Consider the following 24,306-nt stretch of genomic DNA (forward strand, 5'->3'; position numbering starts at 1 on the left):
TGCACCCATCCAAGCCGTGTGCAGCCAGCTTCTCCAGGAGAATGCTGTGGGAGACAGTGTCAAAGGCCTTACTAAAGTCCAAGTAGACAACATCCACAGCCTTCCCCTCATCCACTAAGCGGGTCACCTTGTCATAGAAGGGGACCAGGTTAGTGAAGCAGGACCTCCCTTTCATAAACCCATGCTGGCTGAGCTTGATCCCCCGGTTGTCCCGCACGTGCCGTGTAATGGCACTCAGGATGATCTGCTCCGTGATCTTTCCCGGCACTGAGGTCAGGCTGACAGGCCTGTAGTTCCCCGGATCCTCCTTCCCACCCTTCTTGTAGATGGGTGTCACATTTGCTAGCTTCCAGTCATCTGGGATCTCCCCGGTTGACCAGGACTGCTGATAGATGATGGATAGTGGCTTGGCAAGCTCCTCTGCCAGCTCCCTCAGTATCCTCGGGTGGACCCGTCCCGATCCAATGTCGGGGGAGGTTTCGATACGATCCCAAGGACGAGATTAAGACGCTGGAATCGGTCAGATGTCATACAACCTTTTACTTTTATTTGAGGGGAGAAGAGAATGGAGGGAGGAGGGAGGGCAAGGGAGGAGAGGGGAAGAACAGGGGAGAGAGAGAGAGAAAGAGAGAGAGAAGGAGGAGTTTATCACCACCACTTCGAGTCCAATGATCTCCCGCAGGGTCTTCGGTGGCCTCAGGCTTCGTCAGGGACCAAAGCGGGGGGGGGGGAGGCTTGAGGGTGCAGGTACAGAAGGAGTGGTCTCACGCACCGCCGCCGCGGGCCACGTGTGCTCCTTATATAGGGGCTCACACACGCGCGGATCACCAATGCGCACGTGCGGTTCGCCACGGATGTGCTGTCCCCGCCTCTGCTCTTTTCGCGCCTTTTTGTCCCCGCCTCGGCTCTTTTCGCGCCTTTAGTCTGTGCGCAGGCGCACGAGGTTGTTTTTCTCAAAGCTGCGGAGAAGGTGGTCTTTTCGAAGCGCGGCGCTGGATGGCGCTATAGCGGCGATGTCGAGACAAAAACCACATTTTTCTACTGGTCCTTTACAATCCCGTCTGGCCCCATGGACTTGTGAGCATTCAGGTGAAGGAGCAGGTCGGTGACTGCTACCCCTTCGACTACTGGGACTTCATTCTGCATCCTATCTCCATCTCCCAGCTCAGGGGCCTGAAAACCCTGAGGATGACCAGTCTGACTGTTAAAGACTGAGGCAAAGAAGGCATTAAGTACCTCAGCCTCTCCTCATCCTTCGTGGCAATGTTTCCCTCCGCATCCAACAAAGGAGGGAGATTCTCCCTGGCCCTCCTTTTGTTGCTGATACATTTGTAAAAACATTTTTTGTTATCTTTAACAGCGGTGGCCAGTTTAAGTTCTAGCTGGGCCTTTGCCTTTCTAATCTTCTCCCTGCATAACCTCACAACATCCTTGTAGTCCCCCTGAGTCGCCTGCCCCTTCTTCCAAAGGCGGTAGGCTCTCCTTTTTTTCCTGAGTTCCAGCCAAAGCTCTCTGTTCAGCCAGGCCAGTCTTCTCCCCCGCCTGCTGGACTTGCGGCACATGGGGACATCCTGCTCCTGTGCCTTTGAGATTTCCTTCTTGAATAACATCCAGCCTTCCTGGACTCCTTTGCCCTTTGCCCTTGAATTTTAGTGAGAACAGGACTGATTCACTGTGATTAAAACATTCTTAATTTTCATTGGTAATGATACCTCATCAATACTGTAAAGCACAGGAAAAGCACATGCTGCAAATGCTCTGCATGTGGACTATCCCATTGCTAAATCCTGCTGGGCTACCAGAAGCCTTCAAATGAATTAGAAACACGGACCAGTTATTTTATTTCTTAAGAAATCTTTCCAGTCTGCAAAGAACTGCAAAACAGTTCATGGCTTCTCACTGAAGGATGGTATTCTGTTTGCTTTACTTTCTGGCCTTGTTGAGTAATCTGGTTTTGAGACCAGCTCTCAGTGATGTTTCAGCAAGGGCAAACTGACTGACTTCAATGAGAAGAAAATTTTTGAAAGTTACTGAAATAGTAGTATGTCCAAGAAATACAATTTTATGTCCAACAAATAAAAATACATAAGCAGCGTTTCTGTTGGCATTAGCTTCTCAGAAAGGAACTGTAAAATGATAGTCTTCATGCAAAAGTTTTCAAGCACAAATAGTTTTCAAGTTTTCCCATCTTTCATTTACACTTTTGTTCAATGCACCCTCTCATACTTGCTCTCTTCCCCTCCCAAGTGCAATCCGCTGCATTGCAGTGGGAGGGAAAGTTCGAAACAAGATGCATTGCTTAGTCAGTTGGCTTGACAGTGAAAATTTGAAGCCCATAGCTCTGGTGAGGAATAGCAGTGGGTATGCCAGAACTATCTATCACACACTTTGGGCTTTGTGAAGTTTCTGGGCATTGAATCATAGTTACTTGGTTTGCCAGAGATATTGTGCTGACAGACTATCTAGCAAAATCATTCTTTTTTGTCTTCAGATACCTCTTATTCAAGTCCATTTTTAGATGATGTGTGACCAAATGCTCAGCTATATTTTGAGAATTGTAAAAAAATGTATTGACTTCGATGTCTGTGCTGAAAATAATTTCTGATAATGAAAGAGCATGTTTTATTTTTGCTGAAAATAATTTCTGAAAAGGAAGAGTGTGTTTTAATTTTGCAAGTCAGATCGGAAGTCAACATGTCTATCTGTAGTGTTATGAGACAGTTGGGATTTAAAAGTGGTGAGTTTAATGAAGGCAGAAGAGACCTTGCTGTAGTATTAATACTTCATGGGAAGTCTGCTATCTTCTGCCTGATATCACCCCATTGGTGGCAAAGGCCTCAAATCATGGATGTTTGTGGACAGAATTTTCAAATCTGCTGTTTTTCAACCAAAGTTATATTACATGACTCAGGATTCTGCTTTCTTGGGCCATGCAATTTTTTTAGTAGGAAAAAATATTAACTGTTTTAAACTTCCAAACTGATTCTAATGCCTTGCATATGATAATGCCTGTACATCTCTCACGGCAGTTTTGACGTTCACTATGTGAGAGAGATTTTTCAGACTGATCAAAGGGAAGCCAGTTATCAGCACTGTTTATTTTTCTTCCTTTTGTTTGATGCTTATAATTGTAATCAACTTGCTAGGGAGACTCCCGATATGCTTATGTCCTTTACCTCAGTGGCAATATTTTTGTGTTCAGGTAAAGCTTCTTTTGCATTGATGGCTGTTGTCACGTGTGTTGGGCTGGTGCTTAGCCTTTGTAGATGCTGATTATTTTTAACTTTCACTTGATACAGTGAAAAATAAAATTATGAAAGCATAATGGATGTAACATTCAAAAATGATTGCTTGCCAGATGGAGAAAGGCTATCAAGTTTGTTATCAAGTATTGCCCTGTGTGACCAGAACACTGTTTTCACTCAAGCAGTGAGGAGACCGACCACTTACTGTAGTTACCCAAGCCATGTTCAAATCAGGAAACAGTAATGTACGTGCTGCCATGGACGTCCTTAAATGTTTTAAAGTGACAGAATAAAAAGGGAACTGAATTGAAAATGGACATATAATTTATACCCCTCAAACATGGTTATTTACTCAATTTGTAATAGCAGCTTTCCAAGCTCTGGAATTCTTTATCAGATTTCTAAACTTACAGTCTATCTGTCTTACACTTGACTCACTGAGACTCTGTCTTAGCAAAAACATTAATTACATCACAGTCATTAAATAAGGAAACAGCAACCCTAATGGAGTCCTAAACTTGGATATAAACTTTAGTGTTCTGACTTATCAGATGCACTAGCATCCACTTTCCTAATGTATCAAGGGAGCCTTAGTTCACTGTTCATAATGCTAGAACTGCCATGAAGTACAAAGGCTGTAAATTCCTACTTCATATTCCACGTACTTTTCTTCTAGTTCTTCCCAATTACATGTTTATTACCTATTTTTAAACTGAATTTCAGTATGTGAACATTAGAGGCACTTATTTTACTCTCCACTGAGTTAGGAAATTTTCCTGAAAGCATATATGTTAATGCTTATCCTAATGTTGATGCTAATCCTAATGCTAAGGATTAGTTTTGTAGTTTGCTTTGTTCCTTTTTCTTTTCATAAACACATGCAGTGAGTGATCATATGAAGTAACCCCTGACCTATTTTCACCACTGAAAACAACAGTGAGGGATTCATTGATTGGCATCGCACTGAAACTGATGGACATTCCAGGTTCAAATTTCAATGCAGTGAGTTTCATAGCTGAATTCACAGAAGCCAACCACATCAGGAAAGCTACATGTATCAAAAGGAGAAGAAAAATTGTTAACATTAGTGAGGTTAGCTGTAGAGGACAATTAATACATATTCTTGTAATGGAGCAAATGCAGTCTCAGTGTTAATGAAGGGACTGAGCTCTGTGCACATTGCCCCACTCCTGTTCTCTGGAAACGCTCTTGCCCACCTCTTAATTCCTGTTCCTTGATTCCTTGACACAGTACCAGCATTTTAGTGGAAACAGAAATAGCAGCAGTAACTTTTTGGAGGAGCAGAGAAAGGTGCTTGAGGTTTACACAGGTTCAAAGAGAGGCTGGATATTTGCATGGAAAAGAAATCTGTTGAGCATCAGTGTGTTGCTAGAAACCGCATCCAGCTCAGAAAGACCTTGAGTTGAAAATTACTAAGGGCTCAGCAAGCCATAGGAGGAAGAATTGTATATGCTTGCCTTATTTTCTTCTGTAAACATCTCCTAATAGCCACTGCTGGAGATAGGATATTGGACTAAATGGATTTTTGATCGGGCCAAGTATGGCCATTGTTATGCTTTATGAAACAGGGAATAATAGAGGGTCTGAAATCACCTTTGTACCTCCATTAATTCAACCACTGTTCTTTATCATAATATGAAAGGGAATGGAGAAGATGAGTAGATATAGTTGATTTTGACTGGCTTTTAAGTTACATATTGAACTTGTGCATGAAACATGACTTGTGATGTAAATGAAGCATAACCGAATACATAACTGTGACAAATTGGTATTAAACGGTCATTGTGAAAAGTGATGGGAGTGAAATGTGACCTCGCCTTTTTATCAGTTCTCTTAGAAAAGTCTCTATAATTATTTCATACCACAGAAGTTTCTGTGAGCCAGCACTCTACCCCACCTTTTGTCTGATTCATGGTGTTCCTCTCCCAAAACTGCCTGCTGTCAGTTGCCACCAGTAGAGCATTTTTTTCAATAGCTCCTGTTAGGAAGGTTTGCTAGCATGCCTTGGGTTTGTGGAATTACAGAGGGAATGTAACTAATTTAGTTTTAAATGTTTGCTTATGTAGCGTTATCATTTCCACTGAAGTTGTATTTTAACATAGGAAAAATAAAGCATGTGCAATATTGAAGCCAAAGGTTAAAGAAAGAGAACAGTGTAGTAACTCAAAACTGGTCTGGAGTCTGTCACTCTGGTCTGCAGTACTGTCTCTTGGAAGTGATTCTGTTCAAATGAATCAGATCGCTAGGGGTGTAAGGTGGTGTTGAGCAAGACCTGGGCTGGTGGTATCCGGCCCAAAGAGGTTAAAGCAACCTTCATCATACAGGACTTTGGTAGACAATCTTTAAGAGCAGGTTTTGTGACAGCCTGCACTTGCACAGCCAGCAGCTTCAGTCTCACTCATCCCACTCAACTCATTCACATCCAGCCTCTTCCTTTTAGAAGGAGCAGTTACCCATCTTACACTAACTGCAGCTCTCAGAGATGCTCTGTCGACAGGCGACCTACTCAAAGTGTTCATTTAACTTGTGTGCATGCTACCTTGGAGTCTGCAGGCATCAGTATCTGTTTGGGCTGCATATGTTACCTCTCCCATCTCAACTTCTTAAAGCAGGATGAACAAAGTAGCCCCAACAATTGCCTTGTTCATTTGGTGTGATTAATCGCACTCATTATCACCAGGAATGGTTTTGGCTTGTGGGACACACTCATGTAGTCAAAATGTCTCAAAGGAACCAAAAGTGCTGTAAGGTTAATTGCCTTTGCCTTGTTTTTTGTCTACTTCCTAAGTAGGCTATCTGCCTTGCTTCATGGCAAAGAAAGGAGCTGTGTTAGAGCTGCTTTGGTATCATGGGGCTCTTGCTTCATTCTTAGTGTTAATGAGAGGGTTCCTTTGCTCCCTGACCCATCACGATGTCTGCCCTTCCAGCAGATCTGAGCTTCCATGTGGCTGTATAGTTGTAGGGCTGTGCCACACTATTGCTGTTAGAGCTGAAGGCCAACACTATGGATTACTGACTAGTAAAATATGCAGTAAGTTTCAGGTAGCTGAAATCTCAGCTGTATAAACTATTTAAGCATACTCTAAATATTAATTGAATTCTAGCCTGAGAATTGATTTGAGAGAGGGAGAGGATTTATTCAGAGATCTGTCTTTATGTAGAATGGCTTGTTGATTCCTTCCTGACTTACCTGCAAAGAATATGAAAAGTCTGGATGATTTGTAGTATGAAATTGATTGCTAAGAGTAATGCAAGAGATCCTTTAAAACATCTGGAGATTTTTCTCTCAAGGAGACAAGTGAGAGTTGTATATATGTGCCTTGGCTTGAGATTCACAGTACTTCAATGATGCTTATATCGGAGTTCAGATTTTAAATTTGTGCTCTCAGAAAAAATGGTGTTTGAGGGACTTGTTATTCCAGCCAGATTTGGTGCACACTTCAGTTTGCTTTCCTTTAAAAAAGCACTCTTACTGAGAACGGTGTTGAGCATTTGACATATCTGGTCTAAAGACAGTTCTCTCTGGGTGGAAGAACTGTATATTAACCTGTAACAGAAGAATCTCTAATTCTAGCAATATATGTTGTTTGCCCATTCATAAATGTAGATATTGTTTGGTAGGAGAACATAATACTGCAAATTAAGACCTGTTTTTCTGTTCTAAATCAAAGTCCCCTTAAACTATCAACTGTCACAGAAATCACCTTGCAGAATCCAAGGTGTTAAATACAGAGACACTGGGTTTTGGCAGAAGTTTAGGCCATGATAATGCAGATGTCTGTGGCAGATAATTGAAGTGAAGGATGCAACAGTTCTGAGAATCAAAACTCATATTCAGAGCATCTGTTTGCTTGGGCTTTCTTTGGCATTGCCTTTTCTACCACCATTTCCAAGTTTCCTTCAAAAGCAGGGAGAGAAGCTAACACAGTGGTGACTGCAGTGAGCCTGGAAAGTTCTCAGGCAGGAGCCTGGACTTCTCAAGTGTGCAAAACCAAAGCTGATGTCACTTTCTATCTAGTTGGCCTCAAGGTGATCTAGAAGGATGAGGTGGAAGCTCTAATGCAATGTGATAAATAATAAACTAACTCGAAGTAGGAAAATCACTGCAGTTCTTGTTTTGAGAACTACCCCTAACATGGAGAGTACTTGGACTGAAGGTGCCCAAAGGGTGTTAGAGCAGAGAATCAGCGTGGAGCTCTGTGCAAGGTGGGAGAAGGAGGTCTTGGCATCAGGGGGTTTAAGAAACATCGGTCCATGAGCGAGCAGTCAATGCCTAAGCCTGGACAGTGCTCCTTGCTTCGGCAAGAAGGCTGCTGCCTGTTCCAAAGGTACCTTCCCTCTGCTCTTGCAGTCCTTCTCTGAGGGGTGATGCTCTTTAATCCCTGGAGGAGAATCTCTGTGTAGGTGAGGCACCAGCTGGCTGTTTTTGAGAACTGAAACACATACGTGTTTTGCAGTCAGACTCTCCCTTTTCAGGCTTAAATAACAAAAACAGTTGTAGATGTGCTTCCAGTCTTCCAGCGTGCTGGGGTGAGGGTTTGAAAACTCCACAGTTCTGTGCACGTGGCCTGCCCTGAGCAAGAAGCAGTGTTTGACGAGGCCGTCATTTGCTGTCATGGCTGATGCCTGTGGATAGCGGCAGCCCTGGGAGGTGATGAAGACATGAGCTCATCCCACAGCCTCTTTCATGACTGCCCCGACACCCAACGCAGGGCAGGGGAGCCCTCTGCTTCCTCCTCTCTCAGCTCCCAGCACCTGTGGCATGCTTCCCTGGAGGTCTTCCCATAAAACCCGCCCTGCGGCGATGGTTCAGACGAGGCATGTTTTGAAAACACGCTGTCCTTGCATCAGTGGTGTGATCGGTACTAAGTACCCAGATGTAGGCTGGTCATGGTGGATTGTTATTTTCTGCCTCATCAGCCAGCTGTGGGAAGGGAGCCTGGGTGCCGAAGTCAACCCAGGGAGGGCCGCTGCGGTTTACTCAGCCTCCTGCAGGAGGGCAGCCCTGCAGCGGGTTAATGGCTGCTGCCCCATGTGCGCCAGGCTGGGGTGGGCCTGCCTCCGCGGGGTCCCCGGCGAGGGGCAGGGGCTGGGCCGAGCCTAGGCAGCCCCCCAACTGCCACCATGATGTCAGCAGGTCCCGGGGTGCCACCGTGTTCCCCAGCTGTGCTCCCGCAGCCTTCTCCGCTGCCCCAGGGGTGGGCCCCTGGCCTCTCCCCCTCAGGGCCTGCCGTTAGTGGTGCCCTTGTCCTCAAAGAGGAGCTGTTGGCAAGCTGCCCCAGAGAAACACTCGCCCGCAGCCATAGCTGGGCAAAGCCTCGGCTCCCCTGGGCCTGCACACAGGTCTCCCCAAGCTGCCACGCCTCTGCCTCTGCGGCATGGAGGAAAGAAATACTTGGTAAGAGAACAGGCTTTCAGCGTTAGCGGTTTATTGTTGCTGAGGTGTTGTGATAAATCCAGGTGAGAAAACAGTGCAAGCAAACTGCCAGTACCTGCCCAGGCCCTGGCTTAGGTGCCGCCCCCGCTTGCCAGCCACGCCGGGCGTAGTGAGGTGGTGAGATCTCACCTCCTGCCCGCTGGAGAGGTGGTCGCCGCTGGAGAGGGTGGTCCGAGGGACAGGTCTCCATGAAACCAGCCTTGCCCCTTGGCAGCTGTGTTGCGGCCGTGCGTGCTTGCAGTCCTTGCGGGCCTAGGAGCAGGGCGGCTCCGTCCAGCGGCCACAAGCAGGGCCAGGAGGTGTTGGGGCTGTGGCTGCCCATATCCGAGGGTGAATGTGCCTTTCCTCTCCTGGGTCAGACCCTCCTGCCTTTTTCCCCAAAACCAGTTATTCCTGATGTGGTCTGCGTTTCTGATACCTCAGAAACTCTTGCTTTAGAGTAGCCTTATTCTTGGCAAAAATAGACCAGCTTCCCAGGGATGAGAAATGTACTAAACCTTGTAATTTAGTTACCTTGGTAACATCTGTAAGGAACTACCAGCGCAAACCCACTATTTTTTTCTTTATCTCTTTTATGGCAATACATATTTATGTTTACTTGGCAAAAGTGTGATTTATAGCCATTGTAGCCATTCTCCTGAACATTATCCTGACAGACAATAGTTCCTGTTTCTAGCAAGCAAGTTTAAATGACTGTAAAACCAGGTATTTGACTGTATAGTACAAACTGAGATTTACCATCAAGTAACTAAGCATTTGCTAAGCAAAGCCAAAATTGTGTAAATACTGTATTATTGTTTCAAAGTATTATAATGCTTGATTACATTTACTCAGCATAGGATTTTTTTCAATGGTTGTGCTTTAGAACAAGTATAAAAGATCTATTTTTTTTTCTTTTGCATTGTAACATTCTCACACACGTGCAAGTTTTAGTTGTCAACCATTCATTGTACAGGGGGGAAAAAAAAGGAAATAAAAGCATTATTGCTTATGATTACAAGCCAAAACTAACAGCCTTGCTTTGGACTTAGTTGTTCCTGGATCTGGCTCTAGGCACAGCTCTCTTCCTACTCCATCATTCCTGTTTAGCTATCTATGTCCTGGTAGTGGCTCCTCTATACTGCGCAACCTGGGACACTGGGTGCTGGCACACAGAAGTTTGCTAGGAATCCAACTTGTGTGCTGCAGAGTAGGCAGTGCCCCCAGCTTTTAGGTGACTCTTCGCATCCTCTGATCACTCACTTGTTCCTCTCTTTGCTCCCAACAACAGGGAATATTCTGAGCCCTTCAAAGGGAGGAGCATTCCTCACTCGGTGACCGATTCAGTAATTGATTTAATTGATTTGAAACTGTCACTTGTTAAACTGATAATCAAGAAGCCAATTATCTGTTAACAGTCCTAAATACGAATCAGCGGTAACCAAAGTGTTTCTGTCTTAAATAAAGAAATCTGGATTTTTACCTTACATTTCAGAGCTTTTAAAATGAGTTGTAAATATAGCTGTTCTCTTTAAAAAATTGAAGACCCTATATTAGAATGCCATTTTCTAGTTCAGAATAATCATAGAATCATAGAATTGTTTAGGTTGGAAAAGACCTAAAGATCATCAACTCCAACCATTAACCTAACACTGCCAAGTCCACCACTAAACCATGTCCCTAAGCACCACATCTACACGTCTTTTAAATACCTCCAGGGATGGGGACTCAACCACTTCCCTGGGCAGCCTGTTCCAGTGCTTGACAAACTTTTCAGTGAAGAAGTTTTTCCTAATATCCAATCTAAACCTCCCTTGGTGCAACGTGAGGCCGTTTCCTCTTGTCCTATCACTTGTTACCTGGGAGAAGAGACCAACCCCCACCTCGCTACAACCTCCTTTCAGGTAGTTGTAGAGAGCAATAAGGTCTCCCGTGAGCCTTCTCTTCTCCAGGCTAAACAATCCCAGTTCCCTCAGCCGCTCCTTATAAGACTTGTTCTCTGGATTCTTCACCAGCTTCGTTGCCCTCCTCTGGACACGCTCCAGCACCTCGATGTCCTTCTTGTAGTGAGGGGCCCAAAACTGAACACAGTACTCGAGGTGCGGCCTCACCAGTGCCAAGTACAGGGGCACTATCACTTCCCTGGTCCTGCTGGCCACACTATTTCTAATACAAGCCAAGATGTTCTGATACAAGCCTTCTTGGCCACCTGCAGGACCTGGCACTTAGCCTCGTTGAACCTCACACAATTGGCCTCAGCCCATCGATCCAGCCTGTCCAGATGCCTCTGTAGAGCCTTCCTACCCTCCAGCAGATAAACACTCTTGCCCAACTTGGTGTCCTCTGCAAACTTACTGAGGATGCCCTCGATCCCCTCGTCCAGATCGTTGATAAAGATATTAAACAGAACTGTTCCCACTAGTGAGCCCTAGGGAACACCACTTGTGACCGGCCACCAACTGGATTTAACTCCATTCACCACAGCTCTTTGGGCCGCGCCACCCAGCCAGTTTTTTACCCAGTGAAGAGTACACCCATCCAAGCCATGAGAAGCCAGTTTCTCCAGGAGAATGCTGTGGGAACAATGTCAAAGGCTTTACTAAAGTCCAAGTAGACAACATCCACAGCCTTTCCCTCATCCACTAAGCAGGTCACCTTGTCATACAAGGAGATCAGGTTAGTCAAGCAGGACCTGCCTTTCATAAACTCATGCTGACTGGGCCTGATCACCTGGTTGTCCCGCACGTGCCGCGTAATGGCACTCAGGATGATCTGCTCCATAACCTTCCCTGGCACCGAGGTCAGGCTGACAGGCCTGTAGTTCCCCAGATCCTTCTTCTGGCCCTTGTAGATGGGCGTCACATTTGCTAACCTCCAGTCAACTGGGACCTCCCCAGTTAGCCAGGACTACTGACAGATGATGGAAAGTGGCTTGGTGAGCACTTCTGCCAGCTCTCTCAGGACCCTTGGCTGGATCCCATCCGGCCCCATAGACTTGTGTGTGTCTGTGTGGTGTAGCAGGTCACTAACCATTTGCCCTTGGATTATGGGGGCTTCATTCTGCTCCCTGTCCCTGTCTTCCAGCTCAGGGGGCTGGGTACCCGAGAACAACTGGTCTGACTATTAAAGACTGAGGCAATATTTATTTCTGAAACTGCGTTTAGAATTTTAACCTTTTTAATGTGTTATGCCCCGTAAGACATAAGTCTCAGGACATGCTAGAAAGTTTAAGGCTAAATCCTGCTCACCTTTTATTAACTTATGTAGCTGAAATCCTCAAGTAGCCGCAGGTTTTTAAATCAGAACATTTCCATTGCTCTGTTGCAAGTTGGCTTGGTGTACATGTTTAAAAGTCTTTTTCTAGGAATGTTATGTCTTTTATTGTATATACATTTGTATTTGTAAGAGGTAATGTAAAAGTGGTACATACCAAAACATAGCTTTATTTTTTATTGCAGCCATTAATTATAAAGCATTTTGTAAAGCAAAAATGTTCCTTAAATAAAAGCATTTAAATTATGATTTTTATTATGTATTTTCATGAAACTAGATTTTTTACAGGTTTACAAAACAAAGCAATTTAGAGAAATATGTTCAGAACATGTGCCCAGTCCTGTATACTTTATGACATAAAAGTGTTGGATGAGTACAGCAAGCAAGGCACTGATGTATGATGGCTTGTCTATGGCTCTCTAAGTACTTAATTGAATTAGATCATTACCCATTTACACAATATTTTCTTCACTTTTTAAATTCCAATCTGAGGGCGGTGAATAGTTGTTTTTTACTGTATTGATGATGGAGAGTCAACAATTTGATTAATCAAGTAGTTTCAAGGATGAGTATTTCTAATCACATCCTTTAAAGAATGTGTCCTGATGTTTTTTTAAATTCCATGTGTATATAAAAGTGTTTGTTTTCCATGGAAGTTATTTAGAAGGGCCTGAAAGCAGATGGTATATTAAGGTACTAATATATTAAGGTCCATCTCATCCCATATCTCCAGTTTCTATCTGTACACATTTCTGGCTGCTACCCCCCCCCCCCCCCCCCCCCGCCCCGTTTTGTTTCCAGCTTCACTGTCTGCGATAAGCATAGGCTTGTAGAGCCCTGGGCAGGTGTTTGCACCATAAGCAAAACCATGTAAAAGCTGCCAAAAAAGAGGTGCTTTAGAGAACAAGAAGTAAGCAAATTGAGGGATGAATTCTGCTGCCATTTAATCCATTGAAGGATGAATTGTTTTACTAGATAGCCTGTTGGCCAAAAGATTTTTTAGAAGTAAAGAAAGGCGGAGGAGTAGCATAGGTGGCAAATTCCAGTGCTGACAAACACAGGATACACAAACCCGAAAGCATGTGCAGACACATGTTAATCATACATTTCAGCTGTAAAATCGTAGGGTAACAACACCACATCCAGAGTTTTCAGGTGTAACTTTTCAGGTTGATAATTTAATCCTTTATTGAGCAGTATTTTTAAATATATTATGACACAATGAATGAGCAAAGTGAATGAGCACCTGAACAAAATGAAGAGAGGATCTTTGTTTCTGGAGTCAACTTTTCCAGTATAATCTTTGCTGCCAGCAGTGAATACATCAGATGTATTTACATCCTATCTGTGCAAGAGGATGTTTATGGATATGACATATGCTGCTCTGCACCCTTGAAACCTGAGAACTAGATTCTCTCTCAGTGCCATGTGCATCTCTGTTGATTTCAGAAATATGATATCCTGCAATAATGAGCATGGTATAAGAATCTAAATAGATTCATAGACATATGGACAGACAGATGGATTAAGGCAGACTTTGTCACTTTGTCCCTAAAAATCCTTTGTGATACTTATCTTTTGTGTACACAGTGACGCTAAGGTGTCAGTCCAGATCATTTCCCTTAACTTAGTAATATTTTATGGATTTACATGAAGTTTTTACTTGACAACATGGAGGAGTGTGTGTGTACATTTTGCAGAAATGTACTGGTGCTAGTAATATAAACCATTTTCATTCTATTTTGAAAAACGTTGTGAAGGTATAAATTATGTTTGAACTGGACAGAGATGATGATGTGGCATGTGACTGAAAATATATATTTTTTAATAGATGATTCAGCCGCAGAGAGTTTTAATGGCAATGAGACCGTGGGACACAGTTCCAATGCTTCAGGGGGAACACACTGCAGGGAGATGGCAGAAACCAACAGTAATGGCAAAACAAATCTGGAGCAGGATGAGCAGCCTCTGAACCTGAGTGACAGTCCCCTCTCTGCTCAGCTGACTTCAGAATACAGACTAGATGATCACAGCAGTAATGGAAAGAACAAATACAAGACTCTCCTAATTTCTGATCTCAAGATGGAACGGGAGGCAAGAGAAAATGGAAGCAAGGTAAGATGCTTCCACATGCTCCAGATATGAAGTGTGTAGCTTAGAAAAGGAAAAGATTTGTGAGGCCAAACCAAAGGTTATTCCCAGCTAAGCACTTAATGCAATGTGTCTAATGTTTGTCACATCATTACTCAAATGCTATACATAGATTTGTATGCTCTGTTACACATATATGATGCATACGTACATTAAGTGTATGTGGATGTACATGGGTGAATACACGTATATAGGCATATATGTTGTGCTGACGCACTGACAAAGACCAGTGCAGTTCTCCATCAGGCATGAATTTTATCGGTCCATTTATTGAGAACTGTCTACATTACCCATTTGAAATATATATATATTAAAATATGTATATAATGTAATACATATATATATGTATATATACTGGGATACATATATCTATGTATATTTATAGATGACCATCTCATTACATGTATTATGTATCTGTAGAATGAATCCATATGAATGTTAAGTGTGTATGCCCAAGCAAATGACTACATGTGAATTATCAACATCTGAAAGGAACTGATTTGGTTCCTTCCTGATTGTTTGTGTTATGCAGGCACCTAACCTGAATTAAAACTGACAAGTTTGCTTTAAGAAGCTGTAATCCCCTGGGGGCTTTTCTCTGTAGTTTCCATTATGTGAGTAAGGAAAAGCGAGGGTGGTTAAATTGTAGATAAAGACAGATCCTATAGATGAGATAGCTAGCTTTCTAGGAAGGTGTTTGTCATGAGGGCATACTGTAGGGAGGGTGAAGAAATGGCCTGTATCATAGAATTTATCCATTGATCTTATTGGTGACAAGTTCCTGTTTTTTATCTGATAACTCCCAACTGGATTACCACTTTTACAGCAGCAATAATAGGATGTTAGTACTGGATCCAAATGCTGTTAATGCTAGTCACTAGCTTTCAGTAGCTCACTACAAAATAACCTGACAACATAGATACACTTTGAATGGCCACATTTTTTTCAGGGCTTTGAAATTGGAGTGATATGGAAAATCACTTTTTCTAGGTATATCCAGAAAGGGATTGTACATGACTGATGTCTAGAGAACAACATTTATTTATGCTAAAGTTTCAACTCCTGTCTTCAGTGCCTGCGGAGTAAAAATAAAAACTTGAAATGTTTTTTTAACTCAAGCGTCTGGTTTTGGTGGGTAGAAGAAAGGGAGACCAAATGGGAGATTGTTAGTCTTTCTCTTTCTTGGCCATTCCAGTTTAGCAAATCATGTATCACAAAACCTCCATGAAATCTTTATGAAAACCTGTTTAACTGCATGGAATATTTTTGTTTCCACAAATTTTCGTTTTATTGAAAATGTTTTGAATAGCTTTAGTCTCAGAGTGTGTATACACTCCAGTGCTGGATTTACTCAGTACTTGGACTGTTGCACAGTGTGTCCCAAATTGGCTAATATGAACAGTATCTTCATTTGCTCCAGGGCACATTGTTCCAATGAACCTTTTATAAGCCAGTCACCCAAATATTGATAGACACACAGGCTCTTTTGCCTGAGGTCCATTGCCGCTTCTGCCATTACTCTTGCAAATACACAAATAAGCTTGGGGAAGAAAGGGAGGCGTCTTAATGTGGAATTCATTTATAGCTATGACAAGAACATAGCCTAAGTTACATTTCCAATTTTAATCAGTTCCAACTCAGATGCAAAAAAATGTATCAAAAAGTGTTAAAAATCTGTTTCTAATGAATTGAGATGACAATCAAAGCCATCTCATTCTTTGTTATTCTACAAATTTTAAGAGGCCTAAATCATCCCCCACATCGATACATTCTTTCATCACTCACTGTCATCCTACCCACTCTATACTGCCAAAAATATGCAGATTTGTCTTCCCTTTCTGTCCTAGTGAAACTTATGTTGATGTTTACAGTTCATTTAAGTATATGATTTATTAGGTATGCAGTAAAGATTATTAACTATGGAGTGAAGACTTCAGGAAATACGTGCTCCTGGGATAAACAAAAATTTGTCAGAGATTTGTAAGCTGAGTTTAGAGCAGAAGAGTGCTTTTGTGGCCAATTTCATATTTTACAGATGAATTCTACTCTTACTTTTTAAATTTTAAAAAAGTTACAGAATATTTTTAGAAGGAACAAAACCCATCAGTGTATTAGAATAGAACGGGACTGTACAGCATCTCAGTGTTTCATATGCATACATATACACTCATATAAATCATTACTACTGTTTTACTTTAAGCGGATTGTTACCTGCTAAAGAGCCAGAGAATGTTTTACAAGCCCTAGACCTGATCAAGGAGGTCCTCTTGCCTTCCTGTGATGATTCAGGTTACTGGGCCCCACCAGAAGACTGTTCTGGCCATTACTGAGCTGATAAATTTTGAACAATGCAGAAGATCAAACTCCTAGTTGCATGCAGTACCCAGTGGATGCTCTTGGGCAAGTGTATCACAAGGAACTAGCCAGAACTCTAATTCTCTGCCAAAAAGGAAACAAAATAAAGAACAAGTAAGGTTAACAGAGTACTATAGTTTACGAGAAGCCACTTCTTGCATATCCTTTTTACCCAGAACACACCAAATATGTGGGTTGTTTTTTGAAGTTGTCTAGGAATTCTCCCAGCGCTCTCGCAGCATCTAACCTCCAGCCATTCACAGTTACACAGTTATCAGACATGATTAGACCTGAATAATGGCATCATTGGTAGTGATGGGTAAGCAAATGTGTTTAGCGTAACCTCTAATCATGTTTTCATGAGAAAATCATCTGCAGTGTTCACCAAATATCAAATTAATATGCCACTTCTTGTAATGTAGTATTCTTACGGTATCTTTATATGGCAAAGAATTGAGAAAAGTTATATGAGAAGTTAGTGAAGAAAATATCTGGTTTCTAAATGAAGGGAAATATATTTTAATTATTGGGCTAGCATTGCAGGAAGTAATACATTATACTTCCTTCAGCTTCTACAATGAACCATTCAGCCTGCAGAAGATGTTACTTGCTTGAAATGGCCAGGACTCTGTGAAACCCACAGTCAAAGGGCTGGAGCTGGGAAGATCTGTTGGCTGACACGTTCCCTACCTGCTCTGTCTGAGTCTCCTTTTTGGATACTGCATCATATATGTTTTATTAAATTTGAAGCCGCAGTTTCTCTGGTCAACTTGCATCCATTCTGACCTGTCACTGGGTTTAAAGATAACACATCAGAGCTGAATCTAGCCACAAAAAGCCAAAAGATTACTTTTTCGGTTGAAAATTATCAACACATTATACCTCCTCCACCAAATCACAGATTTTTTAAGGGAGTTTATTTTTTCTGGAAACAAGCAGTTTTGCTGAACTATAGTATAGGTATTTGCCTGTACAACACTGTTTGCAAGAACAATATTTCCTTCACATGTGTAGTGGTGGGCTCCACCATTTGACAATGCAGTTCTGATTGATAATTTTGTACATGCTTCAGAAATATGATCAGAAGAAGCAGTTGGGATAAAAATGGTAGGTTTTCCATCATATTTTCTTTCCAAATCTGACAGCTAATAGGTAAATGTTTTTTGAAAATGGTTACTTCTTTGTGGAAGTTCAATTTTTAGAATATTCATCTTGTCAATACCTATTTGAAGCAATTATATGCTTATACTATATGGAAAGTTTGCTGGATAGTGGCCTCATTCTGTGAGAGTCTTGGATGTCAAAACAGGGATACTTAACATTTTCCTGAAATCAGGCCTCTCTAATGTACACAGAAGAAGTCATTAGTGATTTGTAAGAAATGTCATTTTTTGGGAATAATAAATCAAGTTTTCTTGTCTGAAAAGACTCTGATGAATAACTGGAGATTAGATAACCCTGTGAATAAATTTTAATTCAACTTTTCAAGCTACTAGGGTATATTATTTAAAGAATGCTCTGTTCAGTCACTTCAGAATATGACTTTTAAAACTGATGTTGATAACACTTTTTAAACAAGAATGACATTTCAGTGGACAGTGTAACTTTACTCTTTGAATCCTCAGTTTCAGGCAGTGAGTATGTATAGTAACCTCTTCTTTGTGTAAAAAGACCACATGCTGAGTGCAGTGGAGGGAGTTGCCAAACTGTAACATAACCTTAAAATCTGGTGCAAAACGTTTTACCATTCACTGAAAAAAATGTTATGCAAGGAAGAAATGGGTTTTCATAGTCTTAAATATATATATGTAAGTATGTATGTGTATATGTATATGTGTATATATATACTTTATATATATGCTTTTATTAAACTGATATTAGGGAACTGATCCTACAGTAAGACTCAGATGTTCGCGGCAGTAGAACTTTCTACAACCATTTAGGGCTAAACTGAAGTCAGTGAAATTTTGTATAGCTGTGAAAATATATACGTAAATTTGCCTTAACAGGGCTGGGTCTTTGTACTACAGAAGACTTATACTCATCTGTAAATGCTCTGCAAATGCAGTTCTATGAATTCAAATAGTTAAATGCACATAGAAATCATTTTAGATCATTATATATTTATGTGTGAGACTGCTGGGTTTCTGTATGACCATGGTGAAATCTCTGTAGCACTGAGATTTTTGATTTCTGATTCTTGTGTTACTGCTTTTTCCTAGACCATATATTTTATTTTGAAAACTCATTATATAGCTTTATCTCCTCCACATCATTTATTTCATGAAATACAGCAAGCCCACTCCTTTTAAATGATTTTGTCTTTTCTGTATTTGGATAACAAGGTTATTGTGATACAGCATAGGAAAACAGGTTTTTGAGCTAACCAGCCATACTTATATTGTGCCATGTATTAATAAATAGTTCATTATGTCTGTATTGCAAAGGACGTTCCTAATATGCAAGACTTCTCTTTGGCATTTCCCAGATAGAAACATGTGCTACTGATTATGGATGCCTAGGAGATACATGAAAGTGAGGTAACAAGGAGGACACACACCATGTGTCCATTTTGTCCAGATACCTACTAATTGCGGACAGTTGGTTAATGTCTTCTTTCTTTCTACCAGCCAAAATTTCTGATAGAAAAATTGGACACCTCCAGGCCCTCTGGATGTATGGTAGGCTAAGTTAATATGCATTATGTTTTGCTTGAGTGTGTAATTGACTGCATGGAGAAGTGCACAAGATTAGTAATTTTTCTCTAAGTCTGAAAAGAAAAGCACTGTTTTAAAGGAGAGAACAGTAAATAATGATTGCTGCATACAGTGACCTTTAATTATAATACTGCATTCTAATGTGCATGTCATTATAGTTACAGTGGTTCACAACAAGGCAGAGCTTTCATGTAGTTTCTAAAAGGAAGATCTTACTTTCTGTCACTCATTTAATGCTGGGCTTTTGAAGTGTTTCTTAAGCTCTTTTCTTCAGCCTGATGTAAAGAACAGTGCTATTGTCATGGGCCACTGCCAGGGGCTGTATGCTCCCAACTATTGCAACTTCAAACTGGTGTTGTAATGGATGCATTTACACTACGGCAGGTTAGCCTGGCAGGCCATCCACTTTTAAGACAGGTCCCATTCTAAGAAAGTATTTAAAGACTGTAACCTTGCATGGGATCTGAAAGCCAGAGCATATGTTAGATCATGGGTGAAGAGTCATTTGAAGTTCCTGCACGCTGCTCTAGTTCAAACGTTAGTCATCTTCGCTGGTTAGTCCAGCAGGAGAATCTTGTAACGCCTGCTTTGCTGGAGTTCATCATTACTGAAGGAAACCAGGCACAACCGTCCAAGCAACCTGACCTGAATAAACAAATATACAGATAAGCCTGTTGTAATCTCATGGTGCATCATAAATCCAGCTGGTTTCCAAAAGTGCACATGAATTTAGGCACAGATGGACACCATCTCTGTGGAGTAAGGTAGAGTTTCAATGTGTTTCTTTCTCACTCTCTCTCCTTTATAAGATATGATTGTATCTTAGTAAAACGTGAAAGGACATTCCTAATATCCAGTGACTATCATCACATCTGACATTGTGTCTCTGAGGCATGTGAAGTCACTGTCTGTCTGGTTCCCCTCTGCCTGTATTTTTGTCTGCAGGTTTGCTTGGGGAAATGCTTGGAATATAAGGGGTCATATAGCTTTTCCCAAAGCAACTGGAGTCCTCAGGAGTTACAGTGGGCTTTTACATAGACCAATAATAGCTTATTGAGTCACTTAGGAAGTAATTTATTAAAAAATTTTCGTAATGGAATGTGAGACAGGTGTGCGTCTACTTGAAGCAAGAGGTAAAATGCAGACTGGGGGAATTTGACATGTTGAAGCACAGTGATGGAGACATTATTTATTTTTTCGTTTTTTTCTTTCTTTTTTTTTTACTTCATAACTAAAACATTTCTCATTTCTTTTTTTCTTTCATCATCATTCATTATTTATATTCAAGTGGCATAGATAGGTTTCAGCTGAATTGGAGCATTGTCATATGATGCTTATACGATATGGTTACCTCAGCTCTAAGCAGGAAGAAAAGCTGGAAAGGGTAAGACGGAAGTGTCTCCTCCTCTTTTGAGGATACCATTAAACTCTGCATGTTGGCTTTTTTTGGTACGAAGAAAATACCGGTTGGCCCTTCTAGTTCATGCTGCCAAGTGCCCAAGTTACAGGTAATGAATCTGGATTAGGAGTTAGTTAAGCCTTTCAGAAAGGAGTTTTTGACTCCAACTGATCCTCTCCACAGAACTTTTCACTCATCTCTCTTGCTTGAAGTTGGATCTGACTACCTAGGTATAGCATAAAAGGAAACTAGATTTTTTTTTTTTGTTTTAATTGTTATATTTTGTCATTTCCATAGTCAGAGAGAAAGTGTTAAAGCAATGCCATATTTTACTGACTGCTGTTTTGTTAATGCAAATATCTTAAGAGGCTGCAGTCCGGGTGTTTGACAGCCTTATTTCATGGCTTAATTGTTAAGACTAGGAAGAGGCTTGGCGTGAAATTCTGTTTGCTACTGTAAGGAATAACTTATGAGGAAGGAAGCAAAGTCTGGTGAAAGGTAAAGGCAGGACATGTTACAACAGTTAGTGGCATACTAGATTTTGAGCAAACCACAACTTAAGAGTGGGTCAGAATGCAAAACCGTCATGATACACACCCTGTGGAGCAGCAAAACATCAGCACAGACTGAGCCTGCAGCTCCACAAGAGTCCAGCCTGCTTCCACTGTTCCAACCACAGCACCAAGGAGAGGATGGTGACTTTTTCCACCTGTGCCTTAATTGTTATCTGATGGATTCCATCATTGCTGCTTTTCACTAAATTCTTGGAAAGAGTTTGTACTGAGATTCAAAAATAAAAATTATAAAAGAAGTGAACTGAAGGTGAAATCCACCCCTGCCGCCATCATGTGTAGGTGATACAAGGCTACAACATCTTTTGGCTGGCATCTCACATCTTTGGTGTGTGAAGGTGGGCTCAAATGTTCTGTTGAAGTACGCATCTTATTCTTTCTCTGCTGTACTCACATTTGTGCAAAGGTAGCAGGCATGCCAGTGTTTTTCACGGCTCCTTTGGAGACAGATAGACTACAATGGAAGGAGTTAGGCCCCTTCTCTTCTTCTATGCATGGAGAACATTAATGAAAGGAGAGCAAAGCGTATGCAAGGAGTTTTGTGATCTCCTCATTTTTTCCTACCCACTCACCTACACAAGAGTGAGACAAACTAGCCTGTTTTCTCTTTCCCTATTAACCCCTACTTCATACATAGGGTTTTTATAGGTTGGTCTCATTGTAAAGACTGAGTCCTTTATGTTTCACTTTACCATTTTATCAAACACTTTGGCTTCACTTTCCCCTACTTTTAGAAAATGAGGAAGCTGAGAACATCACAGTTTTCTAGCTCCAAAAGTCAGTTTATTCGTTGTTTGGAGAAAGCAATATAGTTCTATGAAGAAAAGAAAGTATTTCTTCTTTTTTGCCGCTCTTTGATAGGGGAATTGTTATAGGCCACTGAGAAACTTTTTGGTACCAAAAAATTGATGTTAGTTTAATGGTTTAATAAGCCTTTTCCTTAAAAAGAAGTTGAATTTATAAAGCACTGTTTTTTCCAGACTTGAATTTTCCGATTTTGGGGGTTACCCATATTAAATGCCTAAACAGAATGATGTTATGAAGAGAGACAGCTACAGGTGCATGAAAAAATCAGTGCAGTGTTTGTCAGAAACCATGAATGCTCTAGCATTCTCTAACAGTCACATTCATCAAAGTCCTTTGTCTATGATAACATCAGTTCTATGTCTAATTCCTCCCATTGGCAGTACATTTAGTAGCAGGTTTTCATGTTCAGTGAAAGCTCTTGAAAATGAAATTGGTTTCCTGCGGGGCATTCATTACAATGATGTAAATCCAGATCAATTAAACTGAAGTTGATGATGCTACTCCAGATTTACATATCTGTAATGGAGAATACAATCTGTCTCTGTATGCGTATGAAATCCCAGCTAATGTAAAACTGGCATGGAAGAGAATAACTTTTAATGTGACCTTTTATAAATTTTCTCAGAAGTTTTTTTTTTAAAGGAACAAGTGCACATTGGTCAAGTATCAGGCAGTGGTGCTGTTGATTCCAGATTGCATGTGTGTTACTCACAGATCCAGCTGTCCGTCCTCATTCACACTCACCTTTGGAGTCATTGGTTCCTCATACTGAAACAGAAGCAGTTGTACCTGGAGGGGATGCAGGACTTTGTCCACCTTGGTTTTAGTGGCTGGACATCTGTTCAGACAAGAGAGAAAGCTATCAAGTGCATCTGCAATCAGTGAGGTAAGGTGTATGAAATTACTACTGTTGGCAGCTAAGAACTTTTTATAACTCAACAGCCTGGGAACCCAAACTCAACAGCCTGGGAACCCACGTCTGTACCTTTCAGGCAAATTCCTGTTGACTTCAAGCAGGGTTTGTTCCTGACAGATGGCTTCAAGGCTGGGCCTTGTTGCAAGTAATATCTTCAATCCCTAACTCTTGCTTTTGTGTTTTGGTTTGTTTTTTGTTTTTGTTTTTGTTTTTTTTTAATTAGGAAGGAAACTGAATTTGTGTTGAAGTCCTACCAGGTCAAATGGTTCACTGCAGCTTTTTCTTCTCCTTCTGTTATCACATAGGCAGCTTCTTTACCAACTAGAAAAAGATTGAGAGCAAATCTTGCTCTTCGAAGGTTAAATACTATTTGATGGCAAATTGAGCAAGATACAATGGGGCAGCAATAATTGCTACCTACTGCAATTGTGTTTAGTCTTAATATTATTTACAGCTAATGAACTGTCATTTTTTTATTTTTCAGATGCAGAGGTTGAAGAGCTGATCCTCAACACTAATCTGTGATGAATGGCTGGATAATTGGCCACTTTCTACGCGTGTTACACTCCTCCAAAACTATATTGTTATTCAAGAAATTGATAATCCTGAAATGTTACCCCTAATTTTTTCTTCTGGTATTGAATTCTTTTCTATATACCAAGTCAGCTGCTGAAGAAAGGGAGGAAAGAAGTCAAAGATTTTTTTTTTTTCTTTAATGACTTTTATAACAACATATTACTGAGGTTTTAAAATAAATATAATTTTTATTAGTTGTCTTACAGACATCTCACTTTCTAATCTTGTTTTTTGTTGAATGAATGCCAGTAGTCAAATGTCATGCTGAATACTTGATGCACCTTCAAACTGTGCTTTTGTGTCCTCTCCATTTCCCCTCTACAGCAATTGCTGGGAATAATTAGGTACACTAGAACACTGAATGATTTTTTCGGATACTTACTTATTCATGTAACTGGATTTGCAAGGTGATGTGGGAGAAGTAAATAGGTCAATTTTTTAATAGAGGAAGGAAGGAGAAGTAGAATTCAACTTTATTTAACTATTTTGTTCTCTTTCATCTTTCTTTTTGTTGCTAGTCTTTTAACCTCCATTTGCTGCTTCAGCTTTTTCTGTTAATTCTCCTCTGTTCTCCTCCATTTGCTTCCAAAGACTCTTAGGAAGATCTATGTGACATTTTGTTTTTAGGAACAAAATAGTAGATGTAGATAATAGTATCAGTTACCAGAAAAGAGGACTGTAAGGAATCACCTGAATTACTGAGTCCAGTCCTCTGGAAATGGCAACCTAGGTAATAGACATTTATTCTAAGAGGATCTGCAACAGTTCAGCTCACTAAACGTCACAACATCCATGAAGTTCTGAGTAATAACCTTCAGCCTTATAGGAAACAACAGTGGTGCAGCTGTAATATGCCAC

At 41.1% G+C, this 24,306-nt stretch overlaps 1 protein-coding gene across 4 annotated transcripts in view; it reads left to right on the forward strand.

Annotated features, from left to right (window-relative positions):
• The window catches only part of NOL4 (nucleolar protein 4), a 204,584-nt gene that overhangs the window by 107,410 nt on the left and 72,868 nt on the right, over window positions 1-24,306 (forward strand). For all 4 annotated transcript variants that reach the window (XM_087735887.1, XM_087735896.1, XM_087735907.1 and 1 more), the window contains one exon: window positions 13,787-14,070. In XM_087735887.1, the coding sequence (XP_087592013.1) occupies window positions 13,787-14,070 (284 nt within the window). The remainder of the gene's footprint in view (window positions 1-13,786; window positions 14,071-24,306) is intronic.

The sequence above is a fragment of the Nipponia nippon genome, unplaced genomic scaffold, assembly GCF_047370975.1.
Source record: "Nipponia nippon isolate SJK-2023a ecotype South Korea unplaced genomic scaffold, ASM4737097v1 scaffold_1, whole genome shotgun sequence".
Taxonomy (NCBI): domain Eukaryota; kingdom Metazoa; phylum Chordata; class Aves; order Pelecaniformes; family Threskiornithidae; genus Nipponia; species Nipponia nippon.